The following is a 19266-nucleotide window of genomic DNA, read 5'->3' as shown; positions in this document are numbered from 1 at the left end:
GTAAAACACCCTATCTCAAAATGATACAGAAAATAAAAAAATAAAAATCCCTGGATCCATTTACTGATCCGGAGCTTCACTAAAATGAAATGGTTTCTCTTCTTACCCCCGCACTGCATCCTTCCACCAAGTCACATGGAAATCTGTCTAGCAGTTGTTGTGTAATCTTGCACACAAACAAACGGACAGTGGAGAAAGCATAACCATTGTGGTGGTAGAAAAATAAAATCAGGCAATAAATCAAACTCTGAACATTCAAACAAAAACAATGTTGATGGAGATATTACTACAATGTGATATGCACCGACTGTGCAATGAGGATTGAACAAAACTTACCTGATACTTAAGCCATAGTATTATAAATCAAATTAAACGTCATCATAACTAAGAAAATCTAAATCAAATCCTTTGAGAAGAGACAAACTTTTGTCCAGTGGGGGGCGGTGTGGTGTTTTCTTCTGTTGAGATCTGCCAATTAACATCCAGAGGAGGAAGTGGTGTTCCCTGGGTGAGGACTCTCAGGCCGTACGCTTTCTAGAGCCTTGATATAACGCTGTGTCGTTAATGTTGAACACGACAAATACTGAATCCTCTTGATTTCACCATACAAACTCCTCATTGTATTTTCTCCACCTTTAAATAGGGTCGTGACCCTGAAAAACCAAACTAAGGGAACAGAGCACCTCTCTCCTCTCCCCCCTCGTCATCAGCTGCGCCGTGAACGCGGCTCAGCTTCCGCCGACACGATGTGAATATGGCGGCAAAGGCAGCTGCGGACGGTGTCAGGACCGAGGAGGAGAGCATCGTCAACCGCTGGATAGTCGACTACTACCTGTCCCTGGCTCTGCAGGCGTTCGACCGGGAGCAGTTCACCGACCTCTGCAGCATTAAACATGTCGTGGACAGTAAGTGAGCGGCCGGCCGCCATGTTTGGCTCCCGTTCGGCGCCGAGCTGAACTTTGTGGAGTTCAGGTGTCGCCACAACTTCACACTATTCTGTTTACCGCGTCAGTTTTTGCGACGTGGCTCCAGCTGCCTTTTAATTTAGTTTCATTTTTTCAGACTTCGTATTGTTATATATCACGTGAGCATGCCAGTCCTGTCCAGTACTCAGGTTTCCAGACTGACAGTGAGGTTCTGGGTCCCAGTATAACATAAGATGATCCTTTTATTAGTCTCACAACAGCAAAGACATCAGCCAAAAAATACACATCAGCAAAGTAGTCATAAATGCAGGGGAAATATAAATATAAAACGAGTTAACCTTCCATATTTATATGTGGGAATAGATTCATTGTGACTGATTGTAAATGAATCGCACAGACAGAAATGCACACTGGTCTACTGGCTGGTTTCTCACTCTTTTCCTGTACATCATCCAGGATCCTCCTGAAAGACATGGATTGGACTGAAGACCACAGAGTGTGTATTATGAACTGTGCATGTGTGTTCAGTAGAGGTGACCTGTGTGTTCATTGTCTTGTCACAGGTGTCTTGGATAGGACTCTGGAGTCCACGGATTCAATGCCAACAAAGATCCGTGTGTTGGAGTTTCTCCTCCTGATAAACGAGGGTGACAGACTCGGTGAGACTTGATGCAATCCCTGAGGGACCAGATCACAAGTGCTGTCTGATCAAATTCAGTAAATATCTGGATGCAGCCTGTTGTGTCCTCAATGCTTCCCCAGATCTGATCACTCAGACCATATGGGGTCTGTGACGCGTGTGGCTTCATTCCTTTATCTGCGTGAATGCATTTGCGGGCCTCATAAGAAGGAACCAATATTTAGCTAACGTCCTCTGACGTTAGCTACTCTCTCTCTCGCGCGCGCGCGCGAGCGCCAACACATGTTTTCATTCACAAAGATTGGCATTGGACACATCTGTTAACTTAGACCGGTTGAAAGGGTAAAAACATAATTTGATCTTTTGCGCACACAAACAACGTCTCGGCTCTTGTTGATGTGAGACAGTTCAAGTAGTTTAGCATCCATTCAGTTCTGCTAGTTCATTGTAGCTTGACACTCCAGTGAACATTGCTTTGTTCTTACCTGCAGATGTGTCGTCCGAGTCTATAACTGCTTTGGAATCAGCCTTAATGTTGCTTCAAGGCCTGAGCAAGGACTGTAGCCTCCCACAGCAGGAGATTGACAACGTGTGCACTTCAGTTAAAGAGATGGTAAAAAAAAAAACATTTGTCTAATTCATGCTCTGCACTGGTTCAACTCTTCCATTCATTTTCACTTCTAGTCTACCTTCCCAAATCAAAAGCCAAACGGTTTACGGTTTAAATCATAATGCCAGTGCTACAAAATTAACTGACTTATTATTTTCGTCTTTAGATCGTGGTGCTTCTCATCAAGAGCAATAAATTTGACAAAGCTAAAGAGATGCTGACCAAGCACTTTCCCAGATCAATGGTTGGCAAGGTGAGTCCACCAGTGTCCTGTTCACTCAGGGTCTCAATCATTTCAGTGGGTTGAATTAAGATTTATGTTCTTGGCTCCTGCATGTGATGGAAATTTGACCTGCTGAATGAGGCTTCTGAAATAATGAGATTTGAGAATAATTTTATTCCTTGCTCTGTGTGTGTCTGTGTGTGTTATCATTTCCATTAAAATATGTACATTGATCATACTGTGTATAGAGTTTTAGTGATTGAAAGTGTGACTGCGTTCACATGCAAGCTAGTATACTGGTGTTCGAAGTATCCAGTTTCTGTGTTAAAGCCGGTAGCAAGGTCATATCCCCAAGAATCACTTCTATTTTGGGTATCATGTATACAGGGATATGAAACGCCAGATTTCTCAAGCACCATATAAGAAATCTGGTGTTTCATATCCCTGTATACATGATAAGCTAAATAGAAGTGATTCTTGGGGATATATATATATATCATCAAAACCAGGATCAGCCTCATAACAGAGATGCCAATGTGTATGTAAACAAAGTCAATGAGGCAGTAGGTGTGATGTTGACTCAGCAGATAATCAGTAAGTGGAGGAGATTCTGTGCTGAGCTTAATTGTGTTTGTAGTGACACCACAGAATAACGTTGCTGCTACAAACCAAATGAAATACTGTTTGTGTTCTATTCTACAATGTTCACAAAGATGCATTCTTTCAAACGGGTTTAGTGCATGCTGTGTTTCACCTTACTGCTCTTGTGTCCTAGAAAGCTATATTCATGGGTCTCATCAATCAGAGGAGTAAAACACATGAGGTCATCCAACAAACTGACTTCCGGCAGTTCAAGAGAAAGATGTTCTCCTTCTGCCAGAGGCTCTGCCCGTTCTCCGTTCCTTTTCTTCACAAGGTGTGTTGGGGTGTTTCAACGGAAATGTTTACATCATTAGAAGCTGATTTGTCAACAACACTCACGTATATTTGCATGCATTGTGAAAGTATTTTGGTTTAGACCCGATAAGAAACCTTTTGCCTGTGTTAACCTTAAATGGATTGTTCCCCAAAAAAAATCCACTCATTAACTACCCACCCCTAAGCCGATGGAGAGGTGGGAGAAGTCAACAAAACACTTGTGGAGTCTCAGGGGTAAACAGTGCTGCAGCCAAATCCAATACAATTGACGTAACTTGTGACCAGTCCTTTAGAAAAAGTACAGACAAGGCCTGGATACTGTTTGTGTGGTGTCTGTAAACCCAACATTCAAATTTGACTAGAACTCATGTCATATACACTGTGTTACTCTGCTACCAGAGTACGGATGCTTACGATAATGAGGAAATTTAAATGTTTCGGTGACCCATACAAAATGTTCAGCCAACACACAGATATGACACTGTTGTGTGTTTGGGCTATGTACATGAGTTGATCATTTTTTTGTGTTATCTAGGCAGCAAAACAGCTGATCGATACCCGACTCTCAGAGCAGGATGACAGTGCAGCTGGACCTGATGAGCAGGCGCAGCCTGGCCCGTCGTCCACTCCACAGATAAACACTGCCCTGGTCGTATCATGGTAGATGCTCTCTTTCGCTCCCGGCTAACTTCAGTTCTTTTTATAGAAGCTCATCAATAATGTGAAAATACCAACATTTAACTTTCATCCTCATTTTACAAACTGTCTCTAGCCCTGTCATCACTTTAAATCAGTATTACATGCTTATATATACTGAAACAATTCATAAATGTACTCTTCTAATATCACGAGAATAAAGGTTATACTTTTAACCGGGTTAGAGCCAGACAATTATTTATTGTCGCAAGAATTCACTTCAAACTCCTTATCTTGTCTCTTTCTTATCTCCCAGTAAACATAATATTATCCAGAGGACCAGACTGGAGGCAGCCTACAAGATGCTGGCTTCACTATCAGATATGAGGACATTTGCTCAGCTGGAGGAAGAGGTTGAGAGGGAGGAGCAGGAAAGAACAGCTAACTTTCTTCTGCGCCTGTCACCTAGTTTGAAGGAGGATGCCAGTTTGGACTCGGAGCCGGACGGTGTGTTTCAGAGAGGCTCGGGCAGCCCGATGGAGGCTTCAGTAGCAGACCACCCGCCACAAACGGAGGCTGCTCCTCACACACAGGCAGGTTCACTCTCAAAGTCATCCCCAACACCACTGAGGACCAGGCGGCTATACACTGTGGCACGACTGGTGGTCGAGCCAGACAGCCAGTCGAGCTCACAGTGTACAGTGGCCTCACCGGAGCTAGACACCCAAGTCCTTGAAGTGGAGTCACCACAGTCGCCGACTATAGCCGATGAGAACTCTTCGCAGAGCCTGCTGATAGACAACGAGGTCACCAAACCCTCCAGGAAGCCGCGCACACAACCCTCCGGTCTTCGCAGCAGGTAATTAACAATAAATAAATATATGCAGCTCAAACTAGGGGACCCACTCCCCAAAGCTGCAAGTTAGTTGAGATGATGGTTTTGACTTTAGTAGACTTTGAGTCACTGTCTGCTGAGGTCTGGAACATGAGATAAGTTTATGATGTCTCGAAGTAGCATGTTATGATACATGCACTCATTAAAATGGTACATTCATGAAAACACATTCAAATATTACAAGCTCTGAAAAAGTTGTACAATAGAGGAATTCATTTATATTTTGTACTAGTTGGCCAGTTTCTAAAAACTAAAGCAGTGACTTTTACAAGAATCATTGATATTACATATATTTCTAACAATTCCTGAAGAAAAAAGCCTAATATAAAGGGAAACGATTTGTATGCAGACTCTCATTTTGTAGATTGTGTTTTTTGCCTCCGGACCTTGTAGACCACATCGTCTCATCGTGAGTAGTTTGCATGTGCTTGTGTATTCCTCTGTGAGTGTTGGTCACTAAAACACTGTTCTGTCACATCAGAGCCTCGACGAGATTGACAGTGTTGTCAACAGACAGCGAGAAGGAGCTCCCCGTCTCTGGGGCAAACGATGAAAGTGATGTGGTGGAAATCCATAACCAGTCCCACAGTTCAATCAGGAGGTAAATCTGAATGTGCATCACCTCACTCTTTATCTTCTTAAGAGTCTATATTTGATTTACTTTGAGAGAATATAATAATTTCTGGCAAAACAGATCTATTTCCCTTTCCTGTATAATGTTTGACTCCACTCTCGTCATGTAGCAGCTCCCCCAAGTCACAAAGTGGAGGCAAATCATTAAACAGTGATGAAGACCAACCGGAGACGTCTGCCTGCTTCATAACCCCAAAGAAAACTGAGAAGTCCAGAGTTTCTGTCACCAGGTAAGTCCAGATACATTTTCAAACCTTATGTTGTCACTATAGCTGTTTTCATAACAGGGTTCCAGAAAATTGAGTCTGGACATTCATGCGAAGCGTTGTATTATTCAAGTTCACACATTTTCATGCTGCATTATGAAAGAGCTCACTCTGACATTTTACTAAGGGAGTGGAAAAAGTCCAGAGCAGCTGACTGCCATTTGTGTTCTCACACACAGCACATCTGGAACATGTCTGGATTTCAGTGCATGTTTGAAAGAAGCTTGTTAGTCTTGAGTTGAGGATTCATTATGTCTGACAAACTGCTGCAATTTAAACAGCGATCGACAAAATGACAGTGACAACATAGAGTCTTCGTTGGACAGCTCGCCCAGTGTGTTCCCTCGTCACCCCCGCCCTCAGACCAGCTCCACTCCACACAAGGACTCAGCTCAAGATAAAGACCCTTCCCGTTCAAAATGGTATTTACGTTTACACCAGTTCACTCCTACGGCTAATTAACTGAACAAAACAGAATAGTTTTTTCTAAAGATAATTCATTCGATTTTTCTAGCTGCCATTTGGATTAATGCAGGGTTTTTAAAATTGCTTAAAATGTCAATAAATTAACCATGTTTATTAACCTTTCACAACACACTACCCAATCATACACAGAATTAACCAAGATTTGCTCCACAACAGTTAAATAATTGCATTGAAATTGTTTTTTATTGACATTTAGTATTTTGAATGACCATTATGGATCAGGGTGCCTAACACTGAAACCAAACCTTTGTCCTGTTCATAGGAAACGACTGTACAGTACCGCAAAGGAGACCAAGGAAACGTGGAGCGATGAAGAAACGCATTTCCCCTCCAGGAAGAACAGTGGGAATATTTCATCACCTTATCTGCCTTGTAAATGTTGGGACAATCATGTTCATGTAGTAATATATTTTCTTTTTCCTCTGAAGGGTTGCAAGAGAGCACCATTTCAAATTCAGGCCACAGGAAGAATGTAAGCATAATAAGACTTGTATTTGTCACTCACAGGTACAATTTATTTCATTACATTAAAAAATGGGAGTCACGGAATTTAACTACCCAATAAGCAACCACTGGTGTATAAAAAGGATAACATTGATTTGGTTGATTCTCTGCGCAGTGATCCAGACTTTGTTGTGAAGTGTGAGCCCGCCCTATGTTGCTTTACAATGCCACGTCAACAGCTAAAAGCATTGATGCTTGTTTTCGACCTGTGACTGCAGCAGAAAAGTGACAACATGTTCCTTTTGTGTTGCAGAAGTGGACCGAAAGTGAGACTGCAATGTTGAAAGAAGGGGTCGAAAAATTTGGAGAGGGGAACTGGAGTAAGATAAAGTCAAAGTACTCCTTCAATGGTCGAACAAACGTCAACCTCAAGGACAGATGGAGAACGCTGAAGAAGTTAAATAAGGTCTAAAGTTCAAGAGGACTTGGTGCCATTAATGGATTGTTATTGTTCAACTAAGTCAAATATTTACTTTATCCCTGCATCATGCCTGATGTTTGTACAGTTAACCTAGTTGAATAAACTTTGATTTCAGTTTGTGATATTGGTTGCTTCCTAATAAACGATGCATTGTCACTGCAGACCTGTATTCAGCAGCAAGATCACCCAGACTAGAATATATACAAAGACATAATGGATTTATTGGAAAGATGACATTTACAAAAGCATTCTGCTTAATTTTCACAATTTTCAGAAAAAGAGGCTCTCAAAGGGATCATGTAGATCGCAGGTTAGCTGGTATCACACGTTGAGTCGATACAGGTGTTTGTTTCTATCCCTTGGATGTCCGAAAATATGAATGTTACTGGAAAAGGAAGGCTTGACTACTGTGCATGTTTAGGTTAATGTATCTTCATTCCTGATGAACTCTCCCACATCAGTCTGGTGGAACACGACAATGGACATGGGGTCCACTCGCCGGCACTCCTGTGTTGATTTAGCTGCGACTCCGAAACCCTGAGAAATGACAACGGGTTCAGAAATCTCATTGGTGGAGGAGAACAAGTTAAACCTAATTGGCAGAATAGGATCCTGAGCCAACCAAAGTTTACCTCAGCAGATGCATTCAATTCAGGAGTAAAATTATTGGAAGAAATGGCACAGCTCTTATTTGAAGTATGTTAGTCATCCCAACAAAAGTTGCAACGTGCAGCATCAGCGGGATTATAAGCAACTGCTGTGATCAAAAGTATCATTGTAACAGGACTTACCAGAGGCACGTCGGCCATGGAGTAGACGACAACACCCTGATACTGCACAGTGTTCTCAGTGATTCTCCCAAGTCCGGATTTTAGCACATGGTTTCCATAGAGGAAGGACTGCTCCGCTCCAGGCTTCACCCAGACCTTGAACTGAAGACACGAGCAGAGATTCCACGTTATTCATATGTGCAGGAGTTCATCCAATCTCATTTCAGTCAGTGATGAAATGTTTGAAGGTTAAACAAAGTTGAGATGCACAGATATTAGTTCTCAACCCAAATCTTTGTATTGTCATCAGGCACTCAGCAGGTGCATACACTACCTCTTGATATAGTGTTAACTAATTAATACTAGAACTCCAGAAAACCAGTGATGTACAAACAAGTGTAAACTTAAGGAATCAGTGTCGTGATGCAGGATGTCTGTGCGTATCTTGAATTTAGTTGCTCTGTAAAACCAGGACCAGCTCTTTGTACTTCAGTCAATTGTTCATTACTTCAAAAGGGTTTTCTGGGTTTCAGAAAAACTCCCCACGAGTATCAATGACGCTAAAATCCAAACTTGGCAGCGCCTCCCCCTTTTGGGGATATTACGATTGCAGGTCATCTACCGACATGCAGACGATACTAGAAAACGATGGGCTCCTCTGACAGATTAACCCAGGGGCACAACTTTTAGTGATTGTGTTCTCTCTTGGAGCAGCATCGGCCTTGTGGTATAATAACACTTACGCTGTTGTTTTCAACAACAGGCATATACAATGTCTCTGTTGTGGTTTAACACTTTGTCCCTGTAAGATTCCACTGACTGACAGACAGGCTTAGGTCCAAATAATCATTTGGTGGAGAGAGGAATTGTTTGTTATTCTTGTTTAATCCTCATCTTCATCTGCTTGCCTGAAATCGGATCACAGTGACTATTTTTCCCGACATTGCCGGAACCGGGAACCATCATAACAACATGCGTGAAAAACAACCTGAACTGTATAGTCTCATCACACCCTAAGAAGAGACTACGTCTACTGTGTAGAATTGACAGTACTCTGGGAGGATGCTGTTCATGAAGAGGGTGAGCGGAAAAGACTGCTGTATGCAGAAATGGCATCTGAGGCCAAACAATGTGGCTGGAAGCAATAGTTTGTCCTGCGGAGGTAGGCTGCTGTGGTTTTATTGCCACATCTACAATCATGTTGCTCAAAGATTTGGCAATCCAAAGACAACCCCTGTGCCAGACCATAAAAGAAACATCGAGGACTTACGAACGCTCTAGCCAACGTCTCTGGTTCTGAAGGAAAGACCCCAACTGGGAGCCAAGATGCTAGGGACCCACACCCAGGTCTGATCAGCCTGTGGTGGGCCTGCCTTGGAAGAGGTTGTTTTGTCATTAAAAGGCCAAAACACCCAATGACATTAAAGGGATAGTTCATCCAAAAATGAAAATGCCCTCATCAACTCACCACTATGCCGGTGGATGGGTGGGTGAAGTGTTTGAGTTGCTTAAACACTTCTGGAGTCTCAGGGGTAAACTTTGTCAGAGCAGAATCCAACACAATGGAAGTCAATGGTGATTCCTTCTTCAGAGGTAATAAAACAACAGAAAAACCATACAATGCCTCCATGATGCTGGTGTGGTGTAATCCAAGTGTCCGCAAGCCACGACATTCATATTCGAGACAGAACAAGGTAATTTCCTGCGTGTTTTAAACTTAATGTCCGCGGACATCTTCCGATGTGGAGCATTCAGGGTATCATAAATGCTATCTTTTCGGGAAATGTGAATGCCAGGGCATGCAGACACTTGGATGACCCCACACAAGTAGAATGGAGGCATGTTAATTTGTTATACTGCCGTCTTATTGCGTCTGAAGATAGGTCACTAATGTCTTTAACTGTATGGGATTCAGCTGCTACACTGGTGACCCCTGAAAAGCCGAAAGTGTCTCGTGGACTAACACTTCACCCACCCCTCCATCTGCATAGGGGTGAGAATATAATGTGGGAATTTTCATTTCTGGGTGTACTATCCCTTAAAAAAAGGCACAACATCTGCCAGTTTTTGGCAACGTATTCAAACTAGTGCGGGAGACCTTGAAACCTACAAGGTCTATTCACCATCTAAGCCTGTGCTCTGAAGGTGAACTGAAGTGTTTTGTTGTTTTTGACCTTCTATCAACCAAAAAACGAACAATCCCGAGCAAGCACATTCATGGCTAGTGAAAATAACTGTAGATTACAGCTGTGATAAGAGATGATCCAGAGGTGCAGCTGTGTTTTCACATCAATCCAAAGTGCAGCTCGGCTTAAAATAAAAGAGTCACCTCACTATGTGTTTTTACGGTCACTCTCTCTGATTGCATGTCTTAATCAAACCTCTAATGACAGTGTCTGAGGAAAGAGAAGCTGTGGTGGTGCAGTCACCTTTGCATAGGGGGCCAGATAATCCAGGGCAGTGATGTGCAGCCGGAACTTGCTGGTCTTTGTGAACTTTCCAAAACAGGTTCCCACTGACACGAGCTTGTCCCGGGAGATGTTTGTGGCCAACTTCAGAATCTTCTCACTGCGGTAAAAAGAAGAGAGGAAAAACAGGGGAAACGGTCAAGTGAACGATGTTTGAACATATGATCAGAAAAGACGCCATTCACGTGAAGCCATCCGCCATCACCTCATGTAGTAGACCCGATCGTTGTGCAGTCTGAAACAGTAGGAGCCGTCCGGTCGGTCCACGAGCAGCTTGATGTTCTCACCGATGCTGTCGATGAGAAAAGACACGGATCTCACACACAGACCAGCGTGCTCGTGTCTCTGGTACAACCGGGAGTCTCGCTACATCAAAAACAAACATGTCCTCCGCGTTCACTTACTATTTCGACAGCTTCTCGAACATGGTTTTCGTCTCATCGTCTGTTAGCGGCCTCATCTTGACTATTTCGAACCCCACGTTTCTCGGTGAATATCTGGATCTCCTGTGAGCAGCGTGAAACGTGGGTCAACACGGAAGCAGTCACACTGTGCAGCGGACTTCCTGTGACGTAATCAGGGGGCGCAGTTCCGGCTTGTTTTTCTTTAGCATTCTTTAGCTTCAAGCCGTTCGAACGCTCCTGTCTTCTGCTCCCGCTAACCGGCCGCGATCTGGTGAGTTCATCCGCTACAAATGAATACAACTGTAGTAAATGTGTTCCTCATACGGCGGGTAAACAATAAGCGAGAATGTGGGTTTGTTTTATGTTTCGTTTTGGTTCGAACAGTCAGGCCAAGTCTCTCGGAAACGGGCTCGGTTAGCCTGGTTAGCTAGCTGTCAGTAGGGGAAAAACCTCGGAGCGGTAGCGTTCTGATGCGAGCTAACTCCACCGCTAGCCGCCGCTGCTACCGCTGCCCCGCTGCAGGCACGACGCTGCTCCACTTCCACAGCCATTGAGTTTGAATGAACCCGGAGACGCTGGGTGTCGCCTCGGTAGCTCCCTCGCCTCCGCCCGCTGGCTTTGTCTCGTCAGCTCCGACTCTTGAGTGCGGGCGGAGGACTTGTTTGCCGCAGCGACGCGAAGTTGCATAACCTCCAATTGTTTGTAAATACCCATTACGTCCGTTTAATCCCGTGTTCAAAAGGGCGATCCTGGCAGCATCTCCTCGCTCATTGAGATAAACACGGGGCGTGGATCTGCTGCTGCTGCCGCCTGGTGACACGACTCACCTGCAGCCAGAGCCCGGTGACAGCTCCCGTGTCAGCTGCAGAGCCCCAGCGAGAGAAAGCGGCTCCGTCGGCCAGCTGTTTGCATCTGTCACAGCCTCAGATCCTCCTGTCAGCCCCTGGATGAGTGACAGGACCGATCCTCGTCTTTGTCCGCTGAGATCCGACATTACATACACCCAGACGACCCGTTTTGGGCTTGTCCTGCCGCACGGATGTTTGATTTATCCTCGGGGTGGTTTGAAATGAGTCAGCTGTGTTTAAACTGCATCGCCTACCGCCTGACCACATGGTTCCAGCTGTGAAACACAATCTGTGTGTGTCTTCCCTGTGGCCTTCCCAGTCCCAACATATTCATTTTGTATAATAGCCATCTTTGTCCTTCTAAATGGAGCACTCCAGTCGTGTTGTAACATTTCAGGCCTTAGAATTGATATCTCATCAAGGCTGTAGTGTGAACAACAGCATACTGAATATAGGTAAACATCCCATTGGATAAAGAACATTTTTAGCAAAAATGTCTATGAGCCGAGAATGAAATGCGCCTGATAAACTGCAAAACATTTTACTATAACGGAAACTATCGTGTTTTTGGCTGAGCTGCAGGTACATCACTGTACCTGCCTTCAGTTACATGCATTTAACCTCAGCAGCTAAATGATCAGTGGTGCCCACAAGTTTCAAATCCAGATCTGACTGCATGACAGGAAAAAGAAAAGAAAACAGTGTCAACCCACTTACTTACAATCGTTATACCGTCATAATTGCTGATATGACCAAAATTAGTTTAGTTGTTTCCCCCCCCCCCACTTATAACTTCAACATGTTCACAGGAGTGTGTTCCCCGTGTTGGGAGTACAGTTTTCTCGTGCCCGCTGTTTACCCCAGAGAAACCAGTGGCCTGTGTCTGTCGTCTGTTTCCTGCAAGTGTTTGGGGCTCTGGTAACACTGAACAGGAAGAGAGACTGTGAGACGTCTGGACTGAGAGAGGAAACTGCTGCGGCTTCTTCGTCGGCCTCAGAATGACTGAGTTCTGGGTTTGTTTCAGCTGCTGCATTGCAGAGCAGCCACAGCCTGTGAGTATGAAATTACGCTGATTAGCTTTGGAGGATAAACTGCTTTTCTCATTTATTTTATGTAGCTGTTGAACATACACCTACAGCACACTGACTTTTATTTCACATGTGCATCAACATTGGAAAGCTACCTTAATCTCAGAATCACATCTCGGCAGTTTAAGTTAATGCAAATATACAGAATTCCTCTGATATTTAGGGTTAAAATATACCATGAACTTTGAATTTAGACTCAATGTCTGTCTGTAGCACAACCTGCTTGTTCACGATGGCCCCTCACTGTGTCCTGTAAATACCCTGATGTGTGAACTGAAATGTTAAGAATTTTCACTTTAACTGTATAAGACTGTGGTGGAGATCTTTGCTAAGTTTCAGTCGGCCTTTGGTCTTTTCGGACACGCCTGTTGATCCTCTGGTCTACCTCTTCACTCGAGATTTGACTGTACAGAATATTCCTTATTCTTAAACAGTTTCTTATAGAGATATTGTGGTTGTGAGTATTAAATTGCTCCTTCCATGATAGATTCGACAGAAAATTGGCAGGGCCCCCAGCTGAAAACACCCAACACTTATCTAGATTCAATAAGGTTGGCCAGTGTGGGAGTGAACAACCAGCTGTTGTAACACATTGTAGTCAGCCAGTCTTGAACAGATAAGATAAGTGAAAAGGAACCACGATGTTTGTGTTACAGCACAGGCCTTACTGCTTTAAGTCAACAGCTTGTGACTCATATTTAGGATCTCCACCCTTAGTTATTACTAATATTGCCTTGAATTCATTTCATACTAATTTTCAGAAACGACGGCGACGGATCGATCGGTCCATGATCGGAGAGCCAACAAACTTTGTTCACACCACACACGTAGGATCGGGGGACATGGGCCTAGGATTGGGATCGGTAAGGTTTTCTCCAGAATATTCAACGAAAAGTGCGCAGCAGTCTCAAGTTTCCACCTAACTAACATTTGATGTGTGTAGGTGGATCTCGTTCAGTCCCAGATGAAATCTAAAGGGGGCTACGTGCACGGAGGGTCTGAAGGTTCACAGTTGTAACGAGGTGAGTGACACTGTTTTTATCCATTTGTCCAACTGATAATCAGCCCAAGAGTTTTCAGTTCCTCTTGCGGGGGTGTTCATGCTGAGAGCTGCTTGTGGTTAGTAAAAGGCTGACTTTGTTATTAAAGGGACACAGTTACCGCCAGTTTTTAAATGTAATGTATAAGCAGTTAAAATACATCCGAGTGTTCTTTTATCTGCAACTTTTAACAGGGCAGTGCCGCATTCTGGGTAAACACCGATAATAACAACCAGATCATCTTCAAAGAGAACACATCTGTTTCTCATGCCTTAATGTAGGTCACTCATCTGTTTTAATAAGAAATCATAACCACGGAATTTAGGCTTTGGGAAATGCTGGCCTCGGCGTCCGACACTCTTTCTGAGTCAGAAGATAAATACTGACCTTTCTAGACCTTCCAGTCAACAGGCCTGACTCCACTCAAGCTGTGTCCTAACTGATCATGGTAAATCATAGCAGCAGCTATTTGTGCTTTAACTTTACATAGTCATGTTCTAATTGGGGGAATTCTTGTCTGTATGAAGGAATGTACACTATGTCTTCTTCTCGATAAGCTTGGTGGTGATATAACCACTTCCATTTCCCGTGTGCCAGTGGCTCATCGCTCACTAACTGAGTGATCGTAAATTTCTATGTTTTTCTTTTTGTTTTCTTTTTTTAAACTGGCCTGCTGTGGGCAGTGGCTGTTTTTTTTTTTACTGGCCCCAGACGCCTGGGTAATGGTGGAGGTTGCCCCGTGCCTTGGTTTTTAAACTCCCGTGGCCATGGTTACTTTCACCTTTTCAATTTAGGATCCAGCAAACCTTAGATTGTAAATAAGATGGACGCCGCATCTCCAACTCCTTCCACTATCCAGAATTCAAGCCAAAATAGCACAGATAAAAATGCTGCCTTCTTGTAAAGTTGAAGCCAATGCTTGCGTCGTAGTGATAAGCGGATGGAGCCCCGGTAGTGACGTCCTACAGATATACACGTTCAACCAACCGAGACTCAGTCTCAGCTGTCAATCATGACGTTTCACCATGTTTCTATAGTACAAAATAACTACGCTTTAGGGAAAAATGTACACTTGGTCATACATCAGTGACATAAAAATACCTCAAATGACAGACACCATATTGGACGTTAATATATTTGATGTGCACCTTGACTCAAAATTTTGGTCCATGATCTATGACTCGTACTGCAGCCAGACACCAGCCAGTGTTTGAGAGGCTTTGGCTTCATTGTTGGGGAGCTGTCATGTTGTCCATCTTTATACACAGTGTATGGCCTGAACATATTCAGCCCTATGATATCAAATATATATATATATATATTTATATATATATATATAGATTCCTGCTTTTGTGGTAAACATGTGTGATTTGCACTTAACGCACACGCCACCTATCTGCCACGTATGACATCTTAACGCTTGTCCCCCTTCTTTCCCCACACAGCCCTTCCGTCTTGTGGAAACTACTGTTGTTGATATGAGGAAGCGTTTTCAAAAAAGCAGTTCTGTCTGTGATGGACGCAGGACCAAAAGATGAAACTACTGCTTTTCCATAATGTTGTACATATTTTTATTTTCCATTCCTTTTTGTTTTAATGAAAGCACTGCTATCCATTTGCTGCCATACTGTTGCACTGTAAAGAGTAATTGTTAAAGAGTAGATTCGAGGGTTTAGAAAGCTCATAAATCTCAGTCAGATGTATGCTTGTGTGTATGCATGAGGAAAATTATTTTCAAAAATACTTGCTGTTGTAGCCCATTTGGATGCCTGTATTTATTATCTGATTTGTAAACGGACCTCATGGTGGCTGGGCCACGCTGGAGATGTGGAACATTCAGTTTCTGTCTTTCTTCTCAGAGGTTTATCAAAGGACAGGTCGCAGGTAGCAGAGCAAAGAGTTATATGTTCATTGTTTTATTCTGAAAAATACTCAACGATTCTCTGAGTTGCTTTCAGGGTTGAAAATTGCTGTTTTGTAATAAACTTGAAATGAGTAGAGTACACTGGACCATACATTGTACACTCACACTTGCTTAGGAATTTTGCATTTATTTCAACTGTTCTTTTTTTATATTCATCTAGATTTGAACCATATAGAATTTTAATAAACTATGAACTTCTTAATCTGCCTTCTGAAGTCATGTTCATTATTTTTTTTACTAGTTTGATTTCTTGCCTAGTCCTTTCAAAAAGATTCATATTTTTATAAGCATTTTTTGTTTTTCAAGATGTAAACTTTAAAGTAATTAAATCCCAACCAGCTTCAGGTTTCGTACAGTTAGTTTACCCACTATGTGTAGAATCACCATCATCCTCTTTTTGCTTGACATTTGTCAGATCAGTTTGTTAGATTTAATGACTTATTGGACAAGTTCTCTTCACTTAAAATCATTTATTAGTTCGGCAGAGATGTTTTATACCTCCTGAGATTTTAGTTGTTCTGTGTCTTTAAAAACCTGGATGTTGGCTCCCCTGAATCTGAACCATCTTGTGTTTGTAATCCCATCGCTTTAGTGTTAAAATGTTGTCATGCAAGTATTTTGTCAACATTTAAATCATGTATGTATATAAAAAAAATCCTTTTGAATGGACCATCAGTTAAATTTGTACCCGTTTTTCTTTCTGTCTCAAGCAACATAAAATATTTTAAACCTTCTAGTAGGAATACATACCTGCAGCCCTTCATGTCTGATTTTGTTGATCGTCAGTTAATGCTCAGCTAAGAATTAATGTTCTCTTTTAATCCACTGGCTGCTACGTCTGTCGTCCTGCACAGTGTGGTCGTACGTTGTCCAAAGTTCTGATCCAGGCTCCATTTTTCAAACATCATTAATCAGTGTAGTCAGAGGTATGGAGCTCACCAGCAGGCCTGGATCTATAATTACATGTGATTGTTTGTCCTCCATGTGCATCCTGTGATTCAACAACAGAATGTAATTGTATTATTAAGTCGAACAAAAAAGTCTGTGTGGATTGTAAAACGAGTGCTATTGTAAACTATTCATGATACAAGAATGATAATCTTTGTTGGTGCCATGCAATGGAATAACAGATATTGGAAACATATTTGTAATATCTTATAATTTACAGCCTTAAAACTGCTGGTAACCACTTTCCCCGACATTCACAGACACGTTCAAGGATGTGTTTATTGCCACAGAGATCTATGTTTATTGTTTCAATGTTTCTGTAGTAATTCCTGTGTAGAACCAGATCTAAATAAGTGTAGTCTAGTAGGTGTTTTTGTTTCCAGCTCTTGGTTATATGCTGTGGTATTCTGCTGTGTGTGTGTGTGCAGACCATATAAATGTGACCAGCAGGCTGTGTTGGTGGATTGCTTGAATGTGATTTTCCTTCTGGGATTCCTGTCACAGGACTTATTTGGACTCTCGTGACGATGATAATGCTATTGTAAATACGCAACATGAACGTAATGGATCCATGGTTTTATTTGTATTTGGGGTCGAACATATTTTAGGTTATTATTCTTTTTTTTTCCTGAGGATCTGCCTGATATGTAGCTCCCACCTTGAGGGAAATTCATCTGACTGCATTTTTTCAGAATAAACTATGACAAATAAATATTATCTGTTGATGTTTTACTGACTGAGTGGTCCATGTTTTCAGTTAAGGTCCAAATCCCCCGGGTCTATGGGGATGAGAGCGGAAGACTGAGCTCATTCTGCTGAAAAACACATATATATATATATATATATATATAAAAAGTGAGGGACTCCTGTAGAAACCAGTGGGGGAGGAAATGCACAAATATTTTAGTAAACTAAAACTAATGCAAAATAATCCACTGTAAGTAAAAGTTCTGCATACAAAATTTCACTGGGGTCAACATAGTTTTTAAAGTATCAAAAGTAAAAGTTGTCTCTTCAGAAAAATGGCCACAGTGACTGATATAATGTTATTGCTGACACTTCTGTACAGTTAATGCAGTTTTATGTGTAGCATTGTGTAAGAGGGCATTTTACCTCTGCCAATGGGTTTTCATTGCTGTTTGTCTGTTTAAAGGAAAACAAAAAATGATTTACACAATTATCTTAAAACTTGGTGAAAGGGTGGGGTACGCGCCAGGAATGGACCTGTTACCTTTTTGAGCAGATTCGATCAAGAAGGGGCAGCCATGATTTTATTTAGCTTTCTTTAATATTATGAGAGAGAAGTCAGGCTTGGCCGAGGTACGTGTTCTCCGGGTGGAGAGGAAAGAAAAAAATCCAGGCTGGGGTAATGATAGGCTGCATAACATTCAGATATGCCAGTATACCTGAAGTGCCACTCCACTTCAGAGTTACACTGCCATGCAAGTGTAATCAGTCCATATATCTGCCATTGTAAACAGTACGGACATCACAGGCATAAGTAAGGAGTGTACAAATATGAATTGTATTTGGGGTTTTTGGTTTCAGGGAGTTAAAACTAGGAAACTGAACGTACAGTGTACACATATATTTTTTAGAGTCTATATGAAGGACCATTTCCTTAAATATAATAACCTTCATTAACCTGTCAGCAGTGTTTTACAAGCAGTGTTTTTGTAATCACTTAATATATTACATTTCATGAGATGACATCATTGTTAAGTGAAGCTTCCTTTACAGGTTGAGTCAGATCTCTTATTAAGAATTCCACAAACAGAGCAACGTAGGCATAACAGCACAGCCACAATACATGTTAGCTTCTTTTAGTTCAGCGCATGTATTAGGTAATGGTAATACACACAGCCTTTTGTTCATCCATGACCTCGGGCTGATCTAGGCTCTTCCAATGAACTGGGAGATGACGCAACTGTAACAACCCATGTTCCTGAGCTGTGCTGTCACTTACCATAATGTCTTTATAGGATAGAAATAAATGCAAAAAATTCAGATTATATAAACATAGATCAAGTTGATCTTTATATTGCTTGGAAACATTAATATAACATACAAAAAAGTATCTAAAGGAGAAATCATATTCACTATACAGACAAAAAATACATATATGTCATTCTTTAACTCCACTTAGCACACAATCCTAGTAGCATGTACTTTATTTTACTGCCTGCTATCTTAACAAACTTAGGCAGAGAAGAGCAAAGACAGGTCCTGCTCTGAAATGAAATGATATCTGTTTACTCTGGGAGCTGTGGTGTGAGCTTGGTGTCACTTCAGTGAGTTAGAGCCACTGAACCATGGTGAACCCCAGTGAAGATGATGACACTTAGTGAAAGCTTGGCTTGGAACTGGATCCTCATCTCAGCGTGCTCAGCACAGACGATGACCGACTGATTGATGAAGCAAAATATCCGTGTCCGCTCGACACCTCTCCTGTTTCTCTTTGTCAGTGGTCAGCTCAGCAGTGTTGGTACCTAGTATTTGTGAACTACAGTTCGGACTACATGTTTAGCCAAAGCCTGACCCGATGTTTCTTTGTTCTAAAGACAAAGGAGAGCCTCCAGAACTCAGTCTCTCAGGGTGATTCAACTTCCACTACACAC

At 42.2% G+C, this 19266-nt stretch overlaps 3 protein-coding genes across 4 annotated transcripts; 2 read left to right on the top strand and 1 right to left on the bottom strand.

Moving 5' to 3' along the window:
- The first annotated feature begins 640 nt into the window (after positions 1–640).
- terfa (telomeric repeat binding factor a) lies at positions 641–7280 on the top strand. Of its 2 annotated transcripts, none has more exons than XM_062387756.1 (13): positions 641–905; positions 1490–1585; positions 2058–2179; positions 2343–2429; positions 3175–3315; positions 3853–3977; positions 4270–4812; positions 5330–5449; positions 5595–5711; positions 6029–6169; positions 6496–6575; positions 6662–6705; positions 6991–7280. In XM_062387756.1, exons 1-13 carry the CDS (start codon positions 755–757, stop codon positions 7147–7149), a joined length of 1926 nt encoding a protein of 641 aa, XP_062243740.1. In that variant the 5' UTR covers positions 641–754; the 3' UTR covers positions 7150–7280. The 2 variants fall into 2 exon arrangements, with proteins under 2 accessions (XP_062243740.1, XP_062243731.1); XM_062387747.1 differs by having other exon boundaries at positions 653–905; positions 5592–5711.
- Positions 7281–7357: 77 nt separating this feature from the next.
- Positions 7358–10962, bottom strand: nip7 (NIP7 nucleolar pre-rRNA processing protein). The gene is made up of 5 exons (XM_062387768.1): positions 10801–10962; positions 10602–10688; positions 10358–10496; positions 7950–8090; positions 7358–7695 (listed from the first exon to the last, which is right to left on the bottom strand). The coding sequence occupies exons 1-5, from the start codon at positions 10854–10856 to the stop codon at positions 7576–7578; spliced, it is 543 nt and encodes a 180-aa protein (XP_062243752.1). The 5' UTR covers positions 10857–10962; the 3' UTR covers positions 7358–7575.
- Positions 10951–17378, top strand: cdc42se2 (CDC42 small effector 2). Its single transcript, XM_062387781.1, has 5 exons — positions 10951–11071; positions 12458–12700; positions 13498–13599; positions 13680–13758; positions 15222–17378. The coding sequence occupies exons 2-4, from the start codon at positions 12647–12649 to the stop codon at positions 13752–13754; spliced, it is 231 nt and encodes a 76-aa protein (XP_062243765.1). The 5' UTR covers positions 10951–11071; positions 12458–12646; the 3' UTR covers positions 13755–13758; positions 15222–17378.
- The last annotated feature ends 1888 nt before the right edge of the window (positions 17379–19266 follow it).

The sequence above is a fragment of the Platichthys flesus genome, chromosome 1 (genome assembly GCF_949316205.1).
Source record: "Platichthys flesus chromosome 1, fPlaFle2.1, whole genome shotgun sequence".
Taxonomy (NCBI): domain Eukaryota; kingdom Metazoa; phylum Chordata; class Actinopteri; order Pleuronectiformes; family Pleuronectidae; genus Platichthys; species Platichthys flesus.
The sequence above is the reverse complement of the archived record's forward strand: the minus strand, read 5'-3'. Positions and strand labels throughout refer to the sequence as shown.

What these genes read in the sequence shown, in the direction of transcription:
- terfa (XM_062387747.1), top strand. Translation starts at nt 755, where the DNA reads ATGGCGGCAAAGGCAGCTGCGGACGGTGTCAGGACCGAGGAGGAGAGC. An exon ending in GCACTTCAGTTAAAGAGATG is followed by an intron (nt 2,180 to 2,342) that starts GTAAAAAAAAAA and finishes TTTCGTCTTTAG; the next exon opens with ATCGTGGTGCTTCTCATCAA. An exon ending in CCCTCCGGTCTTCGCAGCAG is followed by an intron (nt 4,813 to 5,329) that starts GTAATTAACAAT and finishes CTGTCACATCAG; the next exon opens with AGCCTCGACGAGATTGACAG.
- nip7 (XM_062387768.1), bottom strand. Translation starts at nt 10,856, where the DNA reads ATGAGGCCGCTAACAGACGATGAGACGAAAACCATGTTCGAGAAGCTG. An exon ending in ATCTGGCCCCCTATGCAAAG is followed by an intron (nt 8,091 to 10,357) that starts GTGACTGCACCA and finishes TCGTGTCTTCAG; the next exon opens with TTCAAGGTCTGGGTGAAGCC. An exon ending in CCATGGCCGACGTGCCTCTG is followed by an intron (nt 7,696 to 7,949) that starts GTAAGTCCTGTT and finishes GTCATTTCTCAG; the next exon opens with GGTTTCGGAGTCGCAGCTAA.
- cdc42se2 (XM_062387781.1), top strand. Translation starts at nt 12,647, where the DNA reads ATGACTGAGTTCTGGGTTTGTTTCAGCTGCTGCATTGCAGAGCAGCCA. An exon ending in TTGCAGAGCAGCCACAGCCT is followed by an intron (nt 12,701 to 13,497) that starts GTGAGTATGAAA and finishes ACTAATTTTCAG; the next exon opens with AAACGACGGCGACGGATCGA. An exon ending in TGGGCCTAGGATTGGGATCG is followed by an intron (nt 13,600 to 13,679) that starts GTAAGGTTTTCT and finishes TGATGTGTGTAG; the next exon opens with GTGGATCTCGTTCAGTCCCA.